The sequence below is a fragment of the Somniosus microcephalus genome, chromosome 25, assembly GCF_052327205.1.
Source record: "Somniosus microcephalus isolate GS21.2 chromosome 25, FLI_Smic_1.0, whole genome shotgun sequence".
Taxonomy (NCBI): Eukaryota; Metazoa; Chordata; class Chondrichthyes; order Squaliformes; family Somniosidae; genus Somniosus; species Somniosus microcephalus.
Genome location: NC_141011.1, coordinates 54,514,445 through 54,534,085, shown reverse-complemented (window position 1 = coordinate 54,534,085; position 19,641 = coordinate 54,514,445). Strand labels below are relative to the sequence as shown.

The following is a 19,641-nucleotide window of genomic DNA, read 5'->3' as shown; positions in this document are numbered from 1 at the left end:
ATGGTGACCATGAAGCTGTCGGGTTGTTGTTAAAAACCCAACTGGTTCACCAATGTCCTTGAGGGAAGGACACCTGCCATTCTGCTGTAACGTGTTACTCCAGACCCACAGTAGTGTGGTTGACTCTTGATGCTAAACCTCTTGTGAAGCGCCTTGGGCCGTTTTACTACGCAAAGGCCCCATATAAATACAAGTTGTTGTTGAAATTGCCATTCAGGTGTATCAAACCTCTACCAAAAATCACCACACGGACTGCAGTCGTACAGGAAGGTGGCTCCACCCCACCCTCTCAAGGGCAATAAATGACCGCAGATGAATTTTTAAAAAAACTGCTTGAAAAAGAAAACTGAATTCCGATCCATTTGATAACATCATGTTATGAGAAATGAAAAATGTTACTGTTCAAAACAAATCATCTGTTCAGACCAGGTTTAAGATACGTGTGATCATTGGCGCCCATTGGTATGATGTATAGCGGATACAGTAGTATAGTGGTTATGTTACTGGACTAATAATCCAGAGGCCTGGACCAATGATCCAGAGACATGGTAGAGAGAAAACGGGGAATTATAGACCGGTAAGCCTGACATCGGTCGTGGGGAAAATGCTAGAGTCCATTATAAAAGATGTAATAGCAGAGCACTTGGAAAACAGTGACAGGATCGGACAAAGTCAACATGGATTTACAAAAGGTAAATCACGCTTGACTAATCTACTGGAATTTTTTGAGGATGTAACTGGTAGAATAGATAAAGGAGAACCAGTGGATGTGGTGTATTTGGACTTTCAGAAGGCTTTCGATAAGGTCCCGCATAAGAGATTAGCATGTAAAGTTAAAGCACATGGGATTGGGGGCAAGGTACTGACTTGGATAGAGAACTGGTTGGCAGACAGGAAGCAAAGAGTTGGAATAAACGGGTCTTTTTCCGAGTGGCAGGCAGTGACCAGTGGGGTACTGCAGGGATTGGTCCTAGGACCCCAGCTATTCACAATATATATTAATGATTTAGACAAGGGAACTAGATGTAACATCTCCAAGTTTGCAGATGACACAAAGCTGGGTGGGCGTGTGTGCTGTGAGGAGGATGCCGAGAAACTCCAGTATGATTTGGACAGGTTGGGTGATTGGGCAGATGCATGGCAGATGCAGTACAATGTGGATAAATGCGAGGTTATCCACTATTGTGGCAAAAACAGGAAGGCAGATTATTATCTGAACGGCAATAGATTGGGAGAAGGGGAAATGCAACAAGACCTGGGTGTCCTTGTGCACCAGTCGCTGAAGGTAAGCGTGCAGGTGCAGCAGGCGGTTAAGAAGACAAATGGTATATTGGCCTTCATAGCGAGAGGATTCGAGTACAGGAGCAAGGATGTCTTGCTGCAGTTGTACAGGGCCTTGGTGAGACCACACCTTGAATACTGTGTGCAGTTTTGGTTGCCTTACCTGAGGAAGGATGTTCTTGCCATGGAGGGACTGCAGCGAAGATTCACCAGATTGATACCTGGGATGGCAGGAATGACGTATGAGGAGAGATTGGGTCGATTGGGCTTATATTCGCTGGAGTTTAGAAGAATGAGAGGGAGTCTCATTGAAACTTATAAAATTCTAACAGGACTAGACAGACTAGATGCAGGAAGGATGTTCCCGATGGCGGGGGTGTCCAGAACCAGGGGTCACAATCTAAAGATAAGGGGTAAGCCATTTAGGACTGAGATGAGGAGGAATTTCTTCACCCAGAGAGTGGTGAATCTGTGGAATTCTCTACCACAGAAGGCAGTTGAGGCCAATTCATTAAATATATTCAAGAAGGAGTTAGATATATTTCTTAAGGCTATGGGGAGAAAGCAGGGACAGGGTACTGAATTTGGATGATCAGCCATGATCTCATTAAATGGTGGAGCAGGTTCGAGGGGCCGAATGGCCTACTCCTGCTCCTATCTTCTATGAGTTCAAATCCCACCACGGTAGCTGAGGAATTTAAATTCCATTAATTAAATAAATCTGGAATAAAAAAGCTAGTATCAGTAATGGTGACCATGAAACTAGTGGATTTTTTAAAAATTCATTTTTTTATGGGATGTGGGCGTCGCTGGCAAGCCCAGCATTTAGTGCCCATCCCTATTGCTCTTGAGAAGGTGGTGGTGAGCCGCCTTCTTGAACCGCTGCAGTCCGTGTGGTGAAGGTGCTCCCGCAGTGCTGTTAGGGAGGGAGTTCCAGGATTTTGACCCAGTGACGATGAAGGATCGGCGATATATTTCTAAGTCAGGATGGTGTGTGACTTGGAGGGGAACTTGGAGGTGGTGGTGTTCCCATGTGCCTGCTGCCCTTGCCCTTCTAGGTGGTAGAGGTCGCGGGTTTGGGAGGTGCTGCCAAAGAAGCCTTGGCGAGTTGCTGCAGTGCATCTTGTAGATGGTACACACTGCAGACATGGTACATCGGTGGTGGAGGGAGTGAATGTTTAAGGTGGTGGATGGGGTGCCGATCAAGCGGGCTGCTTTGTCCTGGATGCTGTCGAGCTTCTTGAGTGTTGTTGGAGCTGCACTCATCTGGGCAAGTGGAGAGTATTCCATCACACTCCTTACTTGTGCCTTGTAGATGGTAGAAAGGCTTTGGGGAGTCAGGAGGTGAGACACTCGACGCAGAATACCTAGCCTCTGACCTGCTCTTGTTGCCACAGTATTTATGTGGCTGGTCCAGTTAAGTTTCTGGTCAATGGTGACCCCCAGGATGTTGATGGTGGGGGATTCGGCGATGGTAATGCTGTGGACTGTCAAGGGGTGGTGGTTAGACTCTCGCTTGTTGGAGATAGTCATTGCCTGGCACTTGTGTGGCGCGAATGTTACCTGCCACTTATCAGCCCAAGCCTGAACGTCGTCCAGGTCTTGTTGCATGCGGGCATGGACTGCTTCATTATCTGAGGAGTTGTGAATGGCACTGAACACTGTGCAGTCATCAGCGAACATCCCCATTTCTGACCTTATGTTGGAGGGAAGGTCATTGTCGTAAAAACCCATCTGGCTCACTAATGTCCTTCAGGGAGGGAAATCTGCCATCCTTACCCAGTCTGGCCTATATCTGACGCCAGACCCAGAGCAATGTGGTTAACTCTTAACAGCCCTCTGCGGTTCAAGAAGGCGGCCCACCAGCACCTTCTCAAGGGCGATTAGGGATGGGCAATAAATGCCGGCCTTGCCAGCGACGTCCACATCCCAGGAACGAATTTTTTAAAAGTGCCTCATTGCAGTATTGTGTATCATTTGATTAATATCGTGCTGTTGTCCGAAGTTTGGCATGATATCGGAAGCAACTAACACAGTTCCAGTGGGAGCTCAAAGAGGGGAAAAAAAGCTCCAAATGTTTGTTTGGTCTGAGTCTACATGGAGGTTTTTGATACCATCATCAAGCATACGTGAGTAGTAGTTGAGAAACAACTAGAGTTTAGTGCAGACATGCATTTTCTAGGAAGCAAAAAGCAAAACATTGTTCATGCAGGTACAGCAAAAGGAAGGTAAATGGCATGTTGGCCTTTTTTGCAAGGGGGTTGGAGTATATGGATGAGGAGGAATTTCTTCACTCAGAGGGTTGTGAATCTTTGGAAGTCTCTGCCCCAGAGGGCTGTGGATGCTGTGACTTTGAGTATATTCAAGGCTGAGATCGATAGATTTTTGGACTCTAGGGGAATCAAGGGATATGGAGATCGGGCGGGAAAGTGGAGTTGAGGTTGATGATCAGCCATGATCTTATTGAATGGCGGAGCAGGTTCGAGGGGCCGTGTGGCGGAGCAGGCTCGAGGGGCCACGTGGCAGAGCAGGCTCGAGGGGCCGCGTGGCGGAGCAGGCTCGAGGGGCCGCGTGGCGGAGCAAGCTCGAGGGGCCGTGTGGCGGAGCAGGCTCGAGGGGCCGTGTGGCCGACTCCTGCTCCTATTTCTTATGGTGTGGAGATGCCGGTGTTGGACTGGGGTGGACAAATGTAAGAGATCACACAACACCAGGTTATAGTCCAACAGCTTTATTTGAAATCACAAGCTTTCGGAGCACTGCTCCTTCATCAGGTAAAGTGGAGAGAGGCATAAAAACACAGCTTATATAGTCAGAGAATAATGTCAGATGTTTACAGGTAATCTTTCTAACTGCCATTTATCACACCTCGGCAGAGAGATAATCACAGCAATCAAAGAACAATGAGGTGGGGTCACAAGGGGTCAAATGTTGCAGATGCTGGGGTCTGTATGAAAAACAAAAAAACAGACAAAAAACATTTTTTTTTGCTGGAAATCACAGCAGGTTCGACCGCATCTGTGTGGAGAGAACAAGCCAACGACGACTCGAGTCTGGATGACCCTACGTTGGGTGGGGTTACATGTAGCGTGACATGAACCCATGATCCCGTTTGAGGCCGTCCTCATGGGTGCGGAACTTGGCTATCAGTTTCTGCTCGACGATTTTGCGTTGTCGTGTGTCTCGAAGGCCGCCTTGAAGAATGCTTACCCGAAGATCGGAGGCTGAATGTCCTTGACTGCTGAAGTGTTCCCCGACTGGGAGGGAACACTCCTGCCTGGCGATTGTTGCGCGGTGTCCGTTCATCCGTTGTCGCAGTGCCTGCATGGTCTCGCCGATGTACCATGCTCTGCCGAGGTGTGATAAATGGCAGTTAGAAAGATTACCTGTAAACATCTGACATTATTCTCTGACTATATAAGCTGTGTTTTTATGCATCTCTCCACTTCACCTGACGAAGGAGCAGCGCTCCGAAAGCTTGTGATTTCAAATAAAGCTGTTGGACTATAACCTGGTGTTGTGTGATTTCTTACCTATTTCTTATGTTCAGGGCCCCTTGTTTCTATGCTTGTTCTGAGATGTTTTTGCTCCGTCCTACGTGCAATTCAGGTCCATTAAAGCTTCTGTCTTGGGAAAACAAAACGCGGCTATTAAACCTTTCCACAGGACGTTATTGCACCCACGAGCAACTATGGGAGCTGCTGTTCAAAGTCACATTTCAAAGAAAGGACTCCTAACATCAGCGTTACATATTGTCCCCCACTGCTTTCTTGAGAAGAAAGAGGAAAGAATGCACATTTATAAAGAGTGCCTCATGTGCCTTAAGAACGCCTTGGGACATTTTACGACATTAAAGGTGCTATATAAATACAAGTTGTTGCTGTTGTTGTAGGATGTCCCAAAGCACATCACATCCAGTGAATGAGGTTTGAACTGCAGCCACTGTTGTTATAAACACAAATGCCTACATTAAGAGATAAAATGTGAGTTTTCTGGGGGGAAAGAAAGCTTTGATCAGAGCTTTGACTGCTGATAAAGAAACTTGGATCTGGTCTGGGAAAAATAAAAAGCAAAAAGCTGCAAACGCTGGAAATTAAACAAAAACCATAAAATGCTGCAGACGTCTTGAGCTGGAAGATGCCATTAATTGGTTACATCAATTATTTGATTAGCTGATTGGCTGTTTTTGCCTGTGGTCTATTGTGTACATCACAGTGTCGGCTGTGGCTCAGTGGGCAGCACCCTTGCCTCTTAGTTACGAAGGTTGTGGGTTCAAGTCCCACTCCAGAGACTTGAGCACATAATCTAGGCTGACACTCCAGTGGAGTGCTGCACTGTCAGAGGTGCTGTCTTTCAGATGAGACATTAAACCGAGGCCCCGTCTGCTCTCTCAGGTGGATGTAAAAGATCCCATGGCCACTATTTCGAAGAAGAACAGGGGAGTTATCCCTGGTGTCCTGGCCAATATTTGTCCCTCAATCAACATCACTAAAACAGATTATCTGGTCATTATCACATTGCTGTTTGTGGGAGCTTGCTGTGTGCCAATTGGCTGCAACAGTGAGGACACTTTCATTGGCTGTAAAATTGACTTGACTAGTGAGAGATTAATTTCAAACTGCGAGAGGCCAGTGGAGTGCAAAATGCCAGGAGTGTGGGGAGTTTAGCCTCAACATTAGTGACTGCAGCATAAATACTGACATTTTCGCTTACATCTTTTATTGTATTTTGAGTTTAATTTACTCCATTTTAACAGTTCAATACGCGGAGCAGGGTTCAAATACACAAATCTTCAAAAATAGGAGGACAAGTTCATAAAGTTGTAAAAACAAAAGCATATGGGATCCTAGCTTTTATAAGTAGGGCAGGGAGTAATGGTGGGAGGTAATGCTAAACCTATACAAATCAATGGTTAGGCTGCAGTTGGAATATTGTGTCCAGTTTAGGGCACCTTACTTTATGAAAGGTGTCAAGGTCAGGACTACCAAAGTCCAGAATCCTTTTCTGTCACACGTTAGCGTATCCTCTGACTCTCCATGTCGTGGGAGATCTTCTCATAAAATGCTAAATAGTATAGATCGAGTAAGTCCAGAATATTACTTTTAAGGTCAGTAAAATCAGTAGGACAAGAGACATAAATTTAAGGCAGCGAAAGAAAATTCTAAAACATCTTTGGAAAAAAAAAATTAAAAGCAAATCTTAGAAAATACTTCAAGGTAAGTCATGGTGGTAGGATCAGAGGTTATAAAATTAAATACAATTAAGGTAACATTTAAGCATTTGCTAAATTAAAAAATCTTCACTCGAAAGTGACAATGTTTGGAGTAATCCATCTGGTAAGGAAGTAAGAACATAAGAAGTAATTGCAGGAGTCGGCCATACAGCCCTGGAGCCTGCTCCGCCATTCAATAAGATCATGGCTGATCTTCGACCTCAACTCCACTTTCCCGCTCGATCCCCATATCCCTTGGTTCCCCTAGAGTCCAAAAACCTATCGATCTCAGCCTTGAATATACTCAAACACTCAGCATTCACAGCCCTCTGGGGCAGAGAATTCCAAAGATTCACCACCCTCTGAGTGAAGAAATTTCTCCTCATCTCAGTCCTAAATGGCCGACCCCTTATCCTGAGACTGTGACCCCCTAGTTCTAGACACTCCAGCCAGGGGGGAAACAACCTCAACATCTACCCTGTCAATCCCCTTCAGAATCTTGTAAGTTTCAATGAGATCACCTCTCATTCTTCTAAACTCCAGAGAGTAAAGGCCCATTCTACACAATCTCTCATCATAGGACAGCCCTCTCATCCCAGGAATCAAGTATATCCTTCCTTAGATAAGGAGACCAAAACTGTGCCCAGTACTCCAGGTGTGGTCTCACCAAGGCCCTGTACAATTGAAGCAAGACTTCCTTACTCTTATACTCCAACCCCTTGTAATAAAGGCCAACATGCCATTGGATGAAAACATCCGGGGTATTTGAAATGCAGCAGGAAGAACAAGCTTTACTGGACAGACTGGGGTGTGAGGATAACAAGAAGGCGGCGCCCATCTTCAGTTCCTTCTCCAAAAGCAAAAGTACAATGGATGCCGGAAATCTGAAATAGAAACATAAAATGCTGGAAGTACTCAGCAGGTCAGGCAGCATCTGTGGAGAGGGTCTAGCCTCGTAGGCAGAAACGCTGTTTATGGAGGTCACGGACCATCATCAAAGACCCTACCCACCCCAGCCACAGTCTGTTCGCCCCCCTGCCATCTGGGAGACGCTACAGATGCATTCGCACCCGTACGACCAGATTTAGGAACAGCTTCTTTCCCAGGGCTGTCATCCTACTGAACTCCACAAATAAACTCTAAAGCCTGCACATCTGCCAATGCACTTTATTATGTTTATGTTAATGTTAATATACTACAAGCCAAATGAATGTTGAATGTTTAAATGTCTTAATCTAAATGTACACTCTCGGGAGCCGCAAGCCTACATTTCGTTGTACTGCACTTGTGCACTAACAATGACAATAAAGTTGATTATGATTCTGATTATGAATGCTTTCTCCTGTGAGGCTCCAGCACCTATTGCAGTCCTTGTTCTCTGGTTATGTGCCACTTTTGCTTTTAATAATGAGACCAGTATGGATTAAGGTGGGCTGAATTTCAGACACGTTCAGTTTCTTCTCCCTTTATGTAATGTCAGATAGTTCTCAACTCATCATTCATGTGTGTGGGATTGTCCAATATGAGAACTGATGAATTGTCATTAGCTTTTGGTTGTCAGGAGTGACTTTCATTTGTACCAAACCACCTTTGTCAAAGACAATCCTTCGATACATAAGGGAAATTTCATTCTGCCCGGAACATAATATATGAATAGTATAACACTGTTATGCATCACAAATCTGTTCTGGAGCAAATCTTTTCAGATCAGTTGAGTGTTTTGCTTTACCCTTTGTTAACTGTTGGTTTTATGTAATTTTTCAATTTAAAGGAGCAGCATGGAGTCTGAGTACAATGAAGAAAGTGAGTCTTCATTACCAAACTTAACGCCACGGCACAGAGAGCTCATACCCACGCCATGTGGTCCTGTAAGTATGACATGTTTGTGCTGTTTGCGACTTTGCTGTTGTGAGATTGCATGCTCAGTTAACATAATGGGGCCGGGTTCCTGTATAGGACAAATTCTCGTAGGCAGTTCATGCTTTCTCCTGTGAGGCTCCAACACCTTTTGCAGTCCTTGTTCTCTGGTTATGTGCCACTTTTGCTTTTAACAACGAGACCAGTATGGATTAAGGTGGGCTGAATTTCAGACACGTCTCCGTGCCAGCAAGAACAACCCCTTTCGAATAATAATGCTCATATATGTACATCAGACCCAGATTAGGAATCTTTGTTTCTATTTGACAGTAATATTGTTATCTTGGTGGTCAGTTTTAATTTATGGAACTGCTTCTGGACCTTCTTTCAGGTCCTCATTGTACTGGCTTCTGAGTTCACCTGGCCTGTTTCGTATTGTCATAGTTTTGACTCCATTGTATCTTTGACAATTGCCCTGCGGCATCAAAAAGATCATTTATTTTCTGGAGCTTCCATTTACTGTCACCCTCATGTCCTGGTTGTATGATGGGCCATTAGTACAACGTTTTGTTTACCCTGGCACATTTCATAGCTGGATGAATGAAATGTTCACTATTTATGCTAGTTCAGTGATTCAGAAGTCTGAGAGGAGCATTATTACTTTTGCGATATGATTGAATGACTTTCGGTCACTCCTGCTGTAGAATTTCACAAAATTGGCCGCAAGTAAATTGCAGTCAGCCCACAATGTTTCACAGTAGCTTTCACTTCATGATACAGTGTTTGGAAAACGTTTTGTCTTAAAATAAACATCATTTATGTCACAATGAACATCACACACAAGTCATATGTTGACATTTCATTGTGTTGCACAGCAATACATAGAATTTACAGCACAGAAACAGGCCATTCGGCCCAACTGGTCCGTGCCGGTGTTTATGCTCCACACCAGCCTCCTCCCACCCTACTTCATCTCACCCCATCAACATATCCTTCTATTCCTTTCTCCCTCATGTGCTTATCTAGCTTCCCCTGAACTATTCGCCTCAACTACTCCCTGTGGTAGCAATTTCCACATTCTAACCACTCTTTGGGTAAAGAAGCTTCTCCTGAATTCCCTATTGGATTTATTAGTGACGATCTTATATTGATGGCCCCTAGTTCTGGTCTCCCCCACAAGTGGAAACATCTTCTCTACATCCACCCTATCGAACCCCTTCATAATCTTAAAGCTCTCCCTTAAGTTGTGTGTTTTCAAGCAAAAGATAAAGGCTCGTCAGAAGGTTTTTGATGAAGAAACTGCCCTTTAAAGATAAACGTCAGGCTTGCATGAAATAGAGAAAAGTGTTTCTTTTCCTCTCTCCCCTCACAGATGAAACAATGTTCAGAACTCTCCTGGTTAGAGAAGATCTACACCATTGTAGCCACCCTCTCTCTCCTGACTCTGCTAGCGGTTACAGTTGAAAGTATTGTACGCCAGGCTATAGCTGACCGTAAAGGAATAGTACCTGGCCCAACCGACGAAGATTTCACCATCTCAGTGATCCAGCTCATCGGAGTAGGTAAGATCCATTCAGTTTCTGCATCGCGAATGTGTGAAGATGCATTAGCAACTTAAAACAGCAGACTAGAGACTGTTCTGAGCAATGTCCCCTCTGAGCTGCATGGCCTTGCAGTGCTCTGCACTCACTGGCTCTTAATGGGCTGTGCAGCCCCTTATAAGGGCCGTGAACCCCCCAAAAAATGACAGGGAACATTGATTGTGAGTAATTTTAATGGAGAAATGTGTACATAACATTCCTCTGTCTGCTGTTTCAATGCAGGTGTTATTTCAAATGGGCTAATGCCTGGATCAAAATAGTGACAAAGGAATGTGGCATGAATGCTTTAATCGATCTTAGTTAATATCACCAGCAGTGATTCCTAGATCTGGGCGTTGTGTAATCACATGGGATGATTTTTACTCGGGATCACATTCTGCAATTCAGTTTGTTTTTCTGTGAAAACTAAAACCCACTGGTCTCGCGTATGACATATGAAAAGTCGTTGCAATGGGAGTGCAGTGACTCGTGAACTTCTCCCACTTTGAGCTGTAGCTACAGCCGTCAGTTGTATTAGAGAGTGAAGATGACCCCAAAGTGCACAAAAGTGCAATTTTGGTGTGGATTTTGAAAATTTTGAAGGGGGATGTGAGCTCCGATGGTGTCAAATTCAGTTCCCCGGGAGAGGTCAGGGGCACGTGTGGGAAATTTAGATTTTTGACTTGCTTTCTCCAACATTTTGAAGGGTATTGTGATTCAGAATGTGTAGCCAAAAATGGAAGTAGTTGTTCCAAGTCGCAATTGACTCTTGATTTATGCACCAGGCTGAGGTATTACTCAATGAATATAACACAGAAAGCCTACATGTATGTAGGGGACAGAGCTTCTGTTGGAGACGTACACTGGGGTGTCTGACGAGCCTCTCCTTCCTCAGAGACGATCAATATGCTAGTCTGTGTTCTACCAGGGAGCCTGCTTGGAAACTATTGGTCAGTTTCCAAGTGAGCCAGAACCCGAGTGGCTGGAATCTGAACTCACAAGCTAATAGGCTGAGAGCCAAATTTGCATCATAGGACTGTCCTAAACTATTTAAAGACATGGGATTAATTTTCAGAATAGTACGGTTGTAGTTTAAACTTTCCAATATCAAACCTTATCAGGAATGAGAAAAAGTTTTATATCTGACCTGCTGTAGTTTTTCGGCATCTCCCCTTTGTGTTCCCTCAGAGTGGGGAAGAAAGAAAGAAAGACTTGTATTTCTATAGCGCCTTTCACGACCACCGGACGTCCCAAACCGCTTTACAGCCAATGATGTACATTTGAAGTGTGGTCACTGTTGTGATGTAGGAAATGCAGCAGCCAATTTGCGCACAGCAAGCTCCCACAAACAGCAATGTGATAATGACCAGATAATCTGTTTTTATTATGTTGATTGAGGGATAAATATTGGCCCCAGGACACCGGGGATAACTCCCCTGCTCTTCTTCGATATTGTGCCAGGGGATCTTTTACACCCACCTGAGAGAGCAGACGGGGCCTAGGTTTAACTTCTCATCCAAAAGACGGCACCTCCAACAGTGCAGCACTCCCTCAGTGCTGGCACTGGGAGCGTCAGCCTAGATTTTGTGCTCAAGTCTCCGGAGTGGGAAGAGGATGAGATACTGGGCCCAGGTTCTTTAAGCTTAAAACGGTGAGGGTTTTCAGAAAAAGGGAACTTATGGTTAACTGTAAGATATCAGCTTTTATTTTAAATTGATGTTTATAATAAAAGAGGATGTGAAGAAATTAACTGCAGACATTTCACATTTCCTCAGGCAATAGAAACATAGAAACATAGAAGATAGGAGCAGGAGTAGGCTATTCGGCCCCTCGAGCCTGCTCTGCCATTTAATGAGATCATGGTTGATCATCCAAATTCAGTACCCTGTCCCTGCTTTCTCCCCATATCCCTTGATCCCTTTAGCCTTAAGAAATATATCTAACTACTTCTTGAATATATTTAATGAATTGACCTCAACTGCCTTCTGTGGTAGAGAATTCCAAAGGTTCACCACTCTCTGGGTGAAGAAATTCCTCCTCATCTCTGTCCTAAATGGCCTACCCCTTATCCTTAGCCTATGACCCCTGGTTCTGGACTCCCCCGCCATCGGGAACATCCTTCCTGCATCTAGTCTGTCCAGTCCTGTTAGAATTTTACAAGATTGAATGAGACCCCCTCTCATTCTTCTAAACTCTAACAAATATAAGCGTAATCGACCCAATCTCTCTTCATACATCATTCCTGCCAACCCAGGTATCAGTCTGGTGAATGTTCGCTGCACTCCCTCCATGGCAAGAACATCCTTCCTCAGATAAGGCGACCAAAACTGCACACAATACTCAAGATGTGGTCTCACCAAGGCCCTGTACAACTGCAGCAAGATATCTTTGCTCCAGTACTCAAATCCTCTCGCTATGAAGGCCAACATACCATTTGCCTTCTTAACCGCCTGCTGCACCTGCATGCTTACCTTCAGCGACTGGTACACAAGGACACCCAGGTCTCGTTGCACTTCCCCTTTTCCCAATCTATTGCCGTTCAGATAATCTGCCTTCCTGTTTTTGCCACCAAAGTGGATAACCTCGCATTTATCCACATTATACTGCATCTGCCATGCATCTGCCCAATCACCCAACCTGTCCAAATCATACTGTAGTTTCTCTGCATCCTCCTCACAGCACACATGCCCATCCAGCTTTGTGTCGTCTGCAAACTTGGAGATATTACATCTAGTTCCCTTGTCTAAATCATTAATATATATTGTGAATAGCTGGGGTCCTAGTACCGATCCCTGCAGTACCCCACTGGTCACTGCCTGCCACTCGGAAAAAGACCCGTTTATTCCAACTCTTTGCTTCCTGTCTGCCAACCAGTTCTCTATCCAAGTCAGTACCCTACGCCCAATCCCATGTGCTTTAACTTTACACGCTAATCTCTTATGCGGGACCTTATCGAAAGCCTTCTGAAAGTCCAAATACACCACATCCACTGGTTCTCCCTTATCTATTCTACCAGTTACATCCTCAAAAAATTCCAGTAGATTAGTCAAGCATGATTTACCTTTTATAAATCTATGTTGACTTTGTCCGATCCTGTCGCTGTTTTCCAAGTGCTCTGCTATTACATCTTTTATAATGGACTCTAGCATTTTCCCCACTACCGATGTCAGGCTTACCGGTCTATAATTCCCCGTTTTCTCTTTACCACCTTTTTTAAATAGTGGGGTAACATTGTTCCAGAGTCTATAGAATTTTGGAAGATGACCAGCAATGCATCCACTATTTCTAGGGCCACTTCCTTAAGTACCCTAGGATGTAGATTATCTGGCCCTGGGGATTTATTGGCCTTCAATCCCATCAATTTCCCTAACACCATTTCCCTACAAATACTGATTTCATTCGGTTCCTCCCTTTCATCAGACCCTATGTTCCCCGACATCTCTGGGAGGTTATTTGATTGTGGGAGATTGTGATTGTATATTCCTCATTTAATAAATTTGCACTTTATTTAAGTCTCATCTACGTTTTTACTTTAGAAGTGATTTAACGTGTTTATACTTGCTGGTTGTTTACTTGTTTATGATACCAAAATTTAGGTATGTCTCATTGAGTTTCCTAATATTAACAACCAGCAAATTTGTTTGATTTGTACATTGAGAATTGTTTTAAGAATTACAAAATTGTCATCTTTACAGAAAGATTTTCTGCAGCCACAGTTGTTTCAGCCAGAGTTTCTAAACAGCAACATCCATTCAAAGGCCAAGGGACAAGTTTACTTTCCTGAATGCCTCTTCACTGTATGTTTACAAATCCATGTAGTCTCCTGGGGCAGGTGCTGCATGGCCTACTGTTAACACTTGCCAGTGAATGGGACACACTTTGCTATGGGGCACAATATAAACACTGCCCTCATCAATACCCACACAGATGGGGAATCAACGATACCTACTGTATGTGAAGAGGCCCAGTTCCAAGAACACAAGACCATCAGAATTAGGAGCAGGAGTCAGCCATTCGGCCCCTCGAGCCCGCTCCGCCACACGGCCCCTCGAGCCCGCTCCGCCACACGGCCCCTCCAGCCCGCCCCGCCACACGGCCCCTCCAGCCCGCCCCGCCACACGGCCCCTCCAGCCCGCCCCGCCACACGGCCCCTCCAGCCCGCCCCGCCACACGGCCCCTCCAGCCCGCCCCGCCACACGGCCCCTCCAGCCCGCCCCGCCACACGGCCCCTCCAGCCCGCCCCGCCACACGGCCCCTCCAGCCCGCCCCGCCACACGGCCCCTCCAGCCCGCCCCGCCACACGGCCCCTCCAGCCCGCCCCGCCACACGGCCCCTCCAGCCCGCCCCGCCACACGGCCCCTCCAGCCCGCCCCGCCACACGGCCCCTCCAGCCCGCCCCGCCACACGGCCCCTCCAGCCCGCCCCGCCACACGGCCCCTCCAGCCCGCCCCGCCACACGGCCCCTCCAGCCCGCCCCGCCACACGGCCCCTCCAGCCCGCCCCGCCACACGGCCCCTCCAGCCCGCCCCGCCACACGGCCCCTCCAGCCCGCCCCGCCACACGGCCCCTCCAGCCCGCCCCGCCACACGGCCCCTCCAGCCCGCCCCGCCACACGGCCCCTCCAGCCCGCCCCGCCACACGGCCCCTCCAGCCCGCCCCGCCACACGGCCCCTCGAGCCCGCTCCGCCACACGGCCCCTCGAGCCCGCTCCGCCATTCAATAAGATCATGGCTGAACTTCTACATCAACTCCATTTTCCCCCCCCCCAATCCCCATATCCCTTGATTCTCCCAGAGTCCAAAAATCTATCGAGCTCCGTCTTGAATATACTCAACGATTCAGCATCCACAGCCCTTTGAGGTAGAGAGTTCCAAAGAGTCACAACCCTCTGAGTGAAGAAATACCTCAGCTCAGTCTTAAATGGCCGACCTCTTATTCTGAGACTATGCCCCCTAGTTCTAGACTCTCCAGCCAGGGGGAAACAACCTCTCAGTATTTACCCTGTCAATCCCCTTCAGAATCTTATATGTTTCAATGAGATCACCTCTCATTCTTCTAAACTCTGAGACTATAGGCCCAATCTACTCAATAAGATCAGCCACCATTGGAACATGTGTTCAGGACTCATCAAACTTTTCTACTTTGCAGAAATCAGCTGGTTGTTGGATCTGAGGATGCAACAGCCAGTCTGTGATCTCTACAATGGAGATGTCGGGAACTCCGGCTCCACAGCAGCTGAAGGCTGTAGGTAGAAACAAAGGTAAGTTAACATTTTCTAACATTTTACACTCACCTCACATTCTTACCACTCCACACTTGCACCCATCACTCACCTCTACATCGCACTTTCAGACTCCTCCGACCCCCGCAGACCTCCTATTCACCTCCTACACCCTGGCGGGATTCCCCCAGGCCGGGAAGCCCACACATCAGGACAAAAAATGGGGATAATCCTATTTTCTGCCTGTTAACTACCTGTTAAGAGGCAGTTAATAGACTTTAATCCCTTCCCGCCTCCAAGGAGACGGGATCTGGGGCAGGACGGCTTCCCGCCTCCTGGCAAGAGGGCACCTGCCATTCGGCCCCTCGAGCCCGCTCCGCCACACGGCCCCTCGAGCCCGCTCCGCCACACAGCCCCTCGAGCCCGCTCCGCCACACGGCCCCTCGAGCCCGCTCCGCCACACGGCCCCTCGAGCCCGCTCCGCCACACGGCCCCTCGAGCCCGCTCCGCCACACGGCCCCTCGAGCCCGCTCCGCCACACGGCCCCTCGAGCCCGCTCCGCCACACGGCCCCTCGAGCCCGCTCCGCCACACGGCCCCTCGAGCCCGCTCCGCCACACGGCCTCTCGAGCCCGCTCCGCCACACGGCCCCTCGAGCCCGCTCCGCCACACGGCCCCTCGAGCCCGCCACACGGCCCCTCCAGCCCGCTCCGCCACACGGCCCCTCGAGCCCGCTCCGCCACACGGCCCGTCCAGCCCGCTCCGCCACACGGCCCCTCGAGCCCGCTCCGCCACACGGCCCGTCCAGCCCATTCCGCCACATCGTCCAAAGATGTGCGGGTTAGGTTGATTGGCCATGATAAAAAATTGGCCCTTAGTGTTAGGGGGGATTAAATACGTGGGGTTACGGGGTTGCGGGGATGGGGCTTGGGTGGGGTGGCTGTCGGTGTAGGGACCGGTTGCAGGGGTTTGGATGATCAGCCATGATCTCGTTGAATGGCGGAGCAGGCTCGAAGGGCCGAATGGCCTACTCCTGCTCCTATCTTCTATGTTTCTATGTAAATTCTGCCACTTTCCCGGCAGTCCCGCCTCCATACCCACCTCCTCAGGACTGGTAAAATCCAGCCCTCTGTGTCTGTCTTCACGGAAGAAGACACAAAAAACCTCCCAGAAATAGTGGAGAACCAAGCGAGAATGAAGAACTGAAATAAATTAGTATTACTAAAAAAAATAGTACTGGAGAAATGAATGAGACTGAAAGCCGATAAATCCCCTGGACCTGACGTCCTACACCCTAGAGTTTTGAAAGAGGTGGCTATAGAGATAGTGGATGCATTGGTGTCATCTTCCCAAATTCCATAGATTCTAGAACGGTTCCCGTGGATTGGAAGGTGGCAAATGTAACCGCACTATTTAAGAAAGGAAGGAGGGAGAAAACCGGGAACTACAGACCAGTTAGCCTGATATCAGTAGTAGGGGAAATGCGAGAACCTATTATTAAGGACGTGGTAACAGGGCACTTCGAAAATAATAATATGATTGGGCAGAGTCAACACGGATTTATGAAAGGGAAATTGTGTTTGATGAATCTGTTAGAGTTTTTTGAGGTTGTAACTAGCAGAAAAGATAAGGGGGAACCAGTGAATGTGGTGTATCTTCAGAAGGCATTCGATAAGGTGCCACACAAGAGGTTATTAAACAAAATTAGGGCTCATGGGATTGGGGGTAATATACCAGCATGGGTCGAGGATTGGTTAATGGACAGAAAACAGAGAGTAGGAATAAATGGGTAATTTTCGGGTTGGCAGGCTGTAACTTTTTTTTTATTCGTTCATGGGATCTGGGCGTCACTGGCAAGTGGTGGTGGTGAGCCACCTTCTTGAACCGCTGCAGTCCGTGTGGTGAAGGTACTCCCACAGTGCTGTTAGGTAGGGAGTTCCAGGCTTTTGACCCAGCGACAATGAAGGATTGGCTATATACTTCTAAGTCAGGATGGTGTGTGACTTGGAGGGGGACTTGGAGGTGGTGGTGTTCCCATGCGCCTGCTGCTCTTGTCCTAGGTGGAAGAGGTCGCGGGTTTGGGAGGTGCTGCCGAAGAAGCCTTGGCGAGTTGCTGCAGTGCATCTTGTAGAGGGAACACACTGCAGCCACGGTACGCCGGTGGTGGAGGGAGTGAATGTTTAAGGTGGTGGATGTGATGCCAATCAAGCGGACTGCTTTGTCCTGAATGGTGTTGAGCTTCTTGAGTGTTGTTGGAGCTGCACTCATCCAGGCAAGTGGAGAGTATTCCATCACACTCCTTACTTGTGCCTTGTAGATGGTGGAAAGGCTTTGGGGAGTCAGGAGGTGAGACACTCACCGCAGAATACCCAGCCTCTGACCTGCTCTTGTTGCCACAGCATTTATGTGGCTGGTCCAGTTAAGTTTCTGGTCAATGGTGACCCCCCAGGATGTTGATGGTGGGGGATTTGGCGATGGTAATGCTGTTGAATGTCATGGGGAGGTGGTTAGACTCTCGCTTGTTGGAGATAGTCATTGCCTGGCACTTCTGTGGTGCGAATGTTACCTGCCACTTATCAGGCCAACTAGTGGGGTACCGCAAGGATCAGTGCTTGAGCCTCAGCGATTCACAATCTATGTCAATGATTTGGATGAGGGGACCAAATGTAATATATCCAAGTTTGCTGATGATACAAAGCCAGGTGGGAATGTAAGTTGTGAGGAGGATTCAAGGAGGCTTCAAGAGGATATAGGCAGGCTAAGTGAGTGGGCAAGAACTTGAGAAGTGGAATATAATGTGGAGAAATGTGAAGTTATCCACTTTGGTAGGAAAAATAGAAAAGCAGAGTATTTGTTAAATGGTGAGAGATTGGGAAATGTTGGTGTTCAGAGGGACCTGGGTGTCCTTGTACACGAATCACTGAAAGTTAACATGCAAGTACAGCAAGCAATTAAGAAAGCAAATGGTATGTTGGCCTTTACTACAAGAGGATTTGAGTATAACAGTAAAGATGTCTTATATAGGGCCCTGGTGAGACCACACGTGAGTATTGTGTACAGTTTTGGTCTCCTTACCTAAGGAAGGATATACTTGCCATAGAGGGAGTGCAACGAAGGTTCACCAGACTGGTTCCTGGGATGGGGGGATTGTCCTATGAGGAGAGATTGAGTAGACTAGGCCTATATTCTCTAGAGTTTAGAAGAATGAGAGGTGATCTCATTGAAACATACAAAATTCTTACAGGGCTTGACAGGGTAGATGCAGGGAGGATGTTTCCCCTGGCTGGGGAGTCGAGAACCAGGGGTCACAGCCTCAGAATAAGGGGTCGGCCATTTAGGACTGAGATGACGAGAAATTTCTTCACTCAGAGGGTGGTGAATCTTTGGAATTCTCTACCCCAGAGGGCTGAGGAGGCTCAGTCATTGAGTATATTCAAGACAGAGAGCGATAGATTTTTGGATATGAAGGGAATCAAGGGATATGGGGATGGTGCAGGAAAGTGGAGTTGAGGTAGATGATCAGCCATGATCTTATTGAATGGCAGGGCAGGCTCGAGGGGCCGTGTGGCGAGCAGGCTTGAGGGGCCAAATGGCGGGGCAGGCTTGAGGGGCCAAATGGCGGGGCAGGCTCGAGGGGCCGAATGGCGGGGCAGGCTCGAGGGGCCGAATGGCGGGGCAGGCTCGAGGGGCCGAATGGCAGGGCAGGCTCGAGGGGCCGAATGGCGGGGCAGGCTCGAGGGGCCGAATGGCAGGGCAGGCTCGAGGGGCCGAATGGCAGGGCAGGCTCGAGGGGCCGAATGGCAGGGCAGGCTCAAGGGGCCAAATGGCGGGGCAGGCTCGAGGGGCCGAATGGCAGGGCAGGCTCGAGGGGCCAAATGGCGGAGCAGGCTCGAGGGGCCGAATGGCGGGGCAGGCTCGAGGGGCCGAATGGCAGGGCAGGCTCGAGGGGCCGAATGGCGGGGCAGGCTCGAGGGGCCGAATGGCAGGGCAGGCTCGAGGGGCCGAATGGCGGGGCAGGCTCGAGGGGCCGAATGGCGGGGCAGGCTCGAGGGGCCGAATGGCCGACTCCTGCTCCTATTTCTTATGTTCTTACAACAAAAGCAAAATACTGCAGATGCTGGAAACCTGAAATAAAAACAGAAAATGCTGGAAATACTCAGCAGGTCAGGCAGCATCTGTGGAGAGAGAAACAGAGTTAACGTTTCAGGTCGATGACCCTTCGTCAGAACTGGAACAAGTTAGAGATGTAACAGATTTTTAAGGAAGTGCAGGGGCAGGGAAAGGCAGGAGGGGAGGAAAGAACAAAGGGAAGGTCTGTGATATGGTAGAAGGCAGGAGAGATTAAATAATATAAAAGGGATGATAGTACAAAGCAAAAGGGGATGCTAATGGGACAAGTTAAGAAACAAAAGATGGGTCTAGGAGGTAAATGGGAACAACAGAATCATCAGCAACAGCTGCTGTTTGAAAAAATGGAGGCCGAGGTTATGATTT

The 19,641-nt window shown here is 47.9% G+C and overlaps 1 protein-coding gene across 3 annotated transcripts in view; it reads left to right on the top strand.

The window, feature by feature from the left end:
* The window catches only part of LOC147100903 (uncharacterized), a 64,543-nt gene that overhangs the window by 1,266 nt on the left and 43,636 nt on the right, over positions 1-19,641 (top strand). For all 3 annotated transcript variants that reach the window (XM_085967492.1, XM_085967494.1, XM_085967495.1), the window contains exons 2-3: positions 8,262-8,358; positions 9,720-9,909. In XM_085967492.1, coding sequence (XP_085823618.1) covers positions 8,262-8,358; positions 9,720-9,909 — 287 coding nt within the window. The remainder of the gene's footprint in view (positions 1-8,261; positions 8,359-9,719; positions 9,910-19,641) is intronic.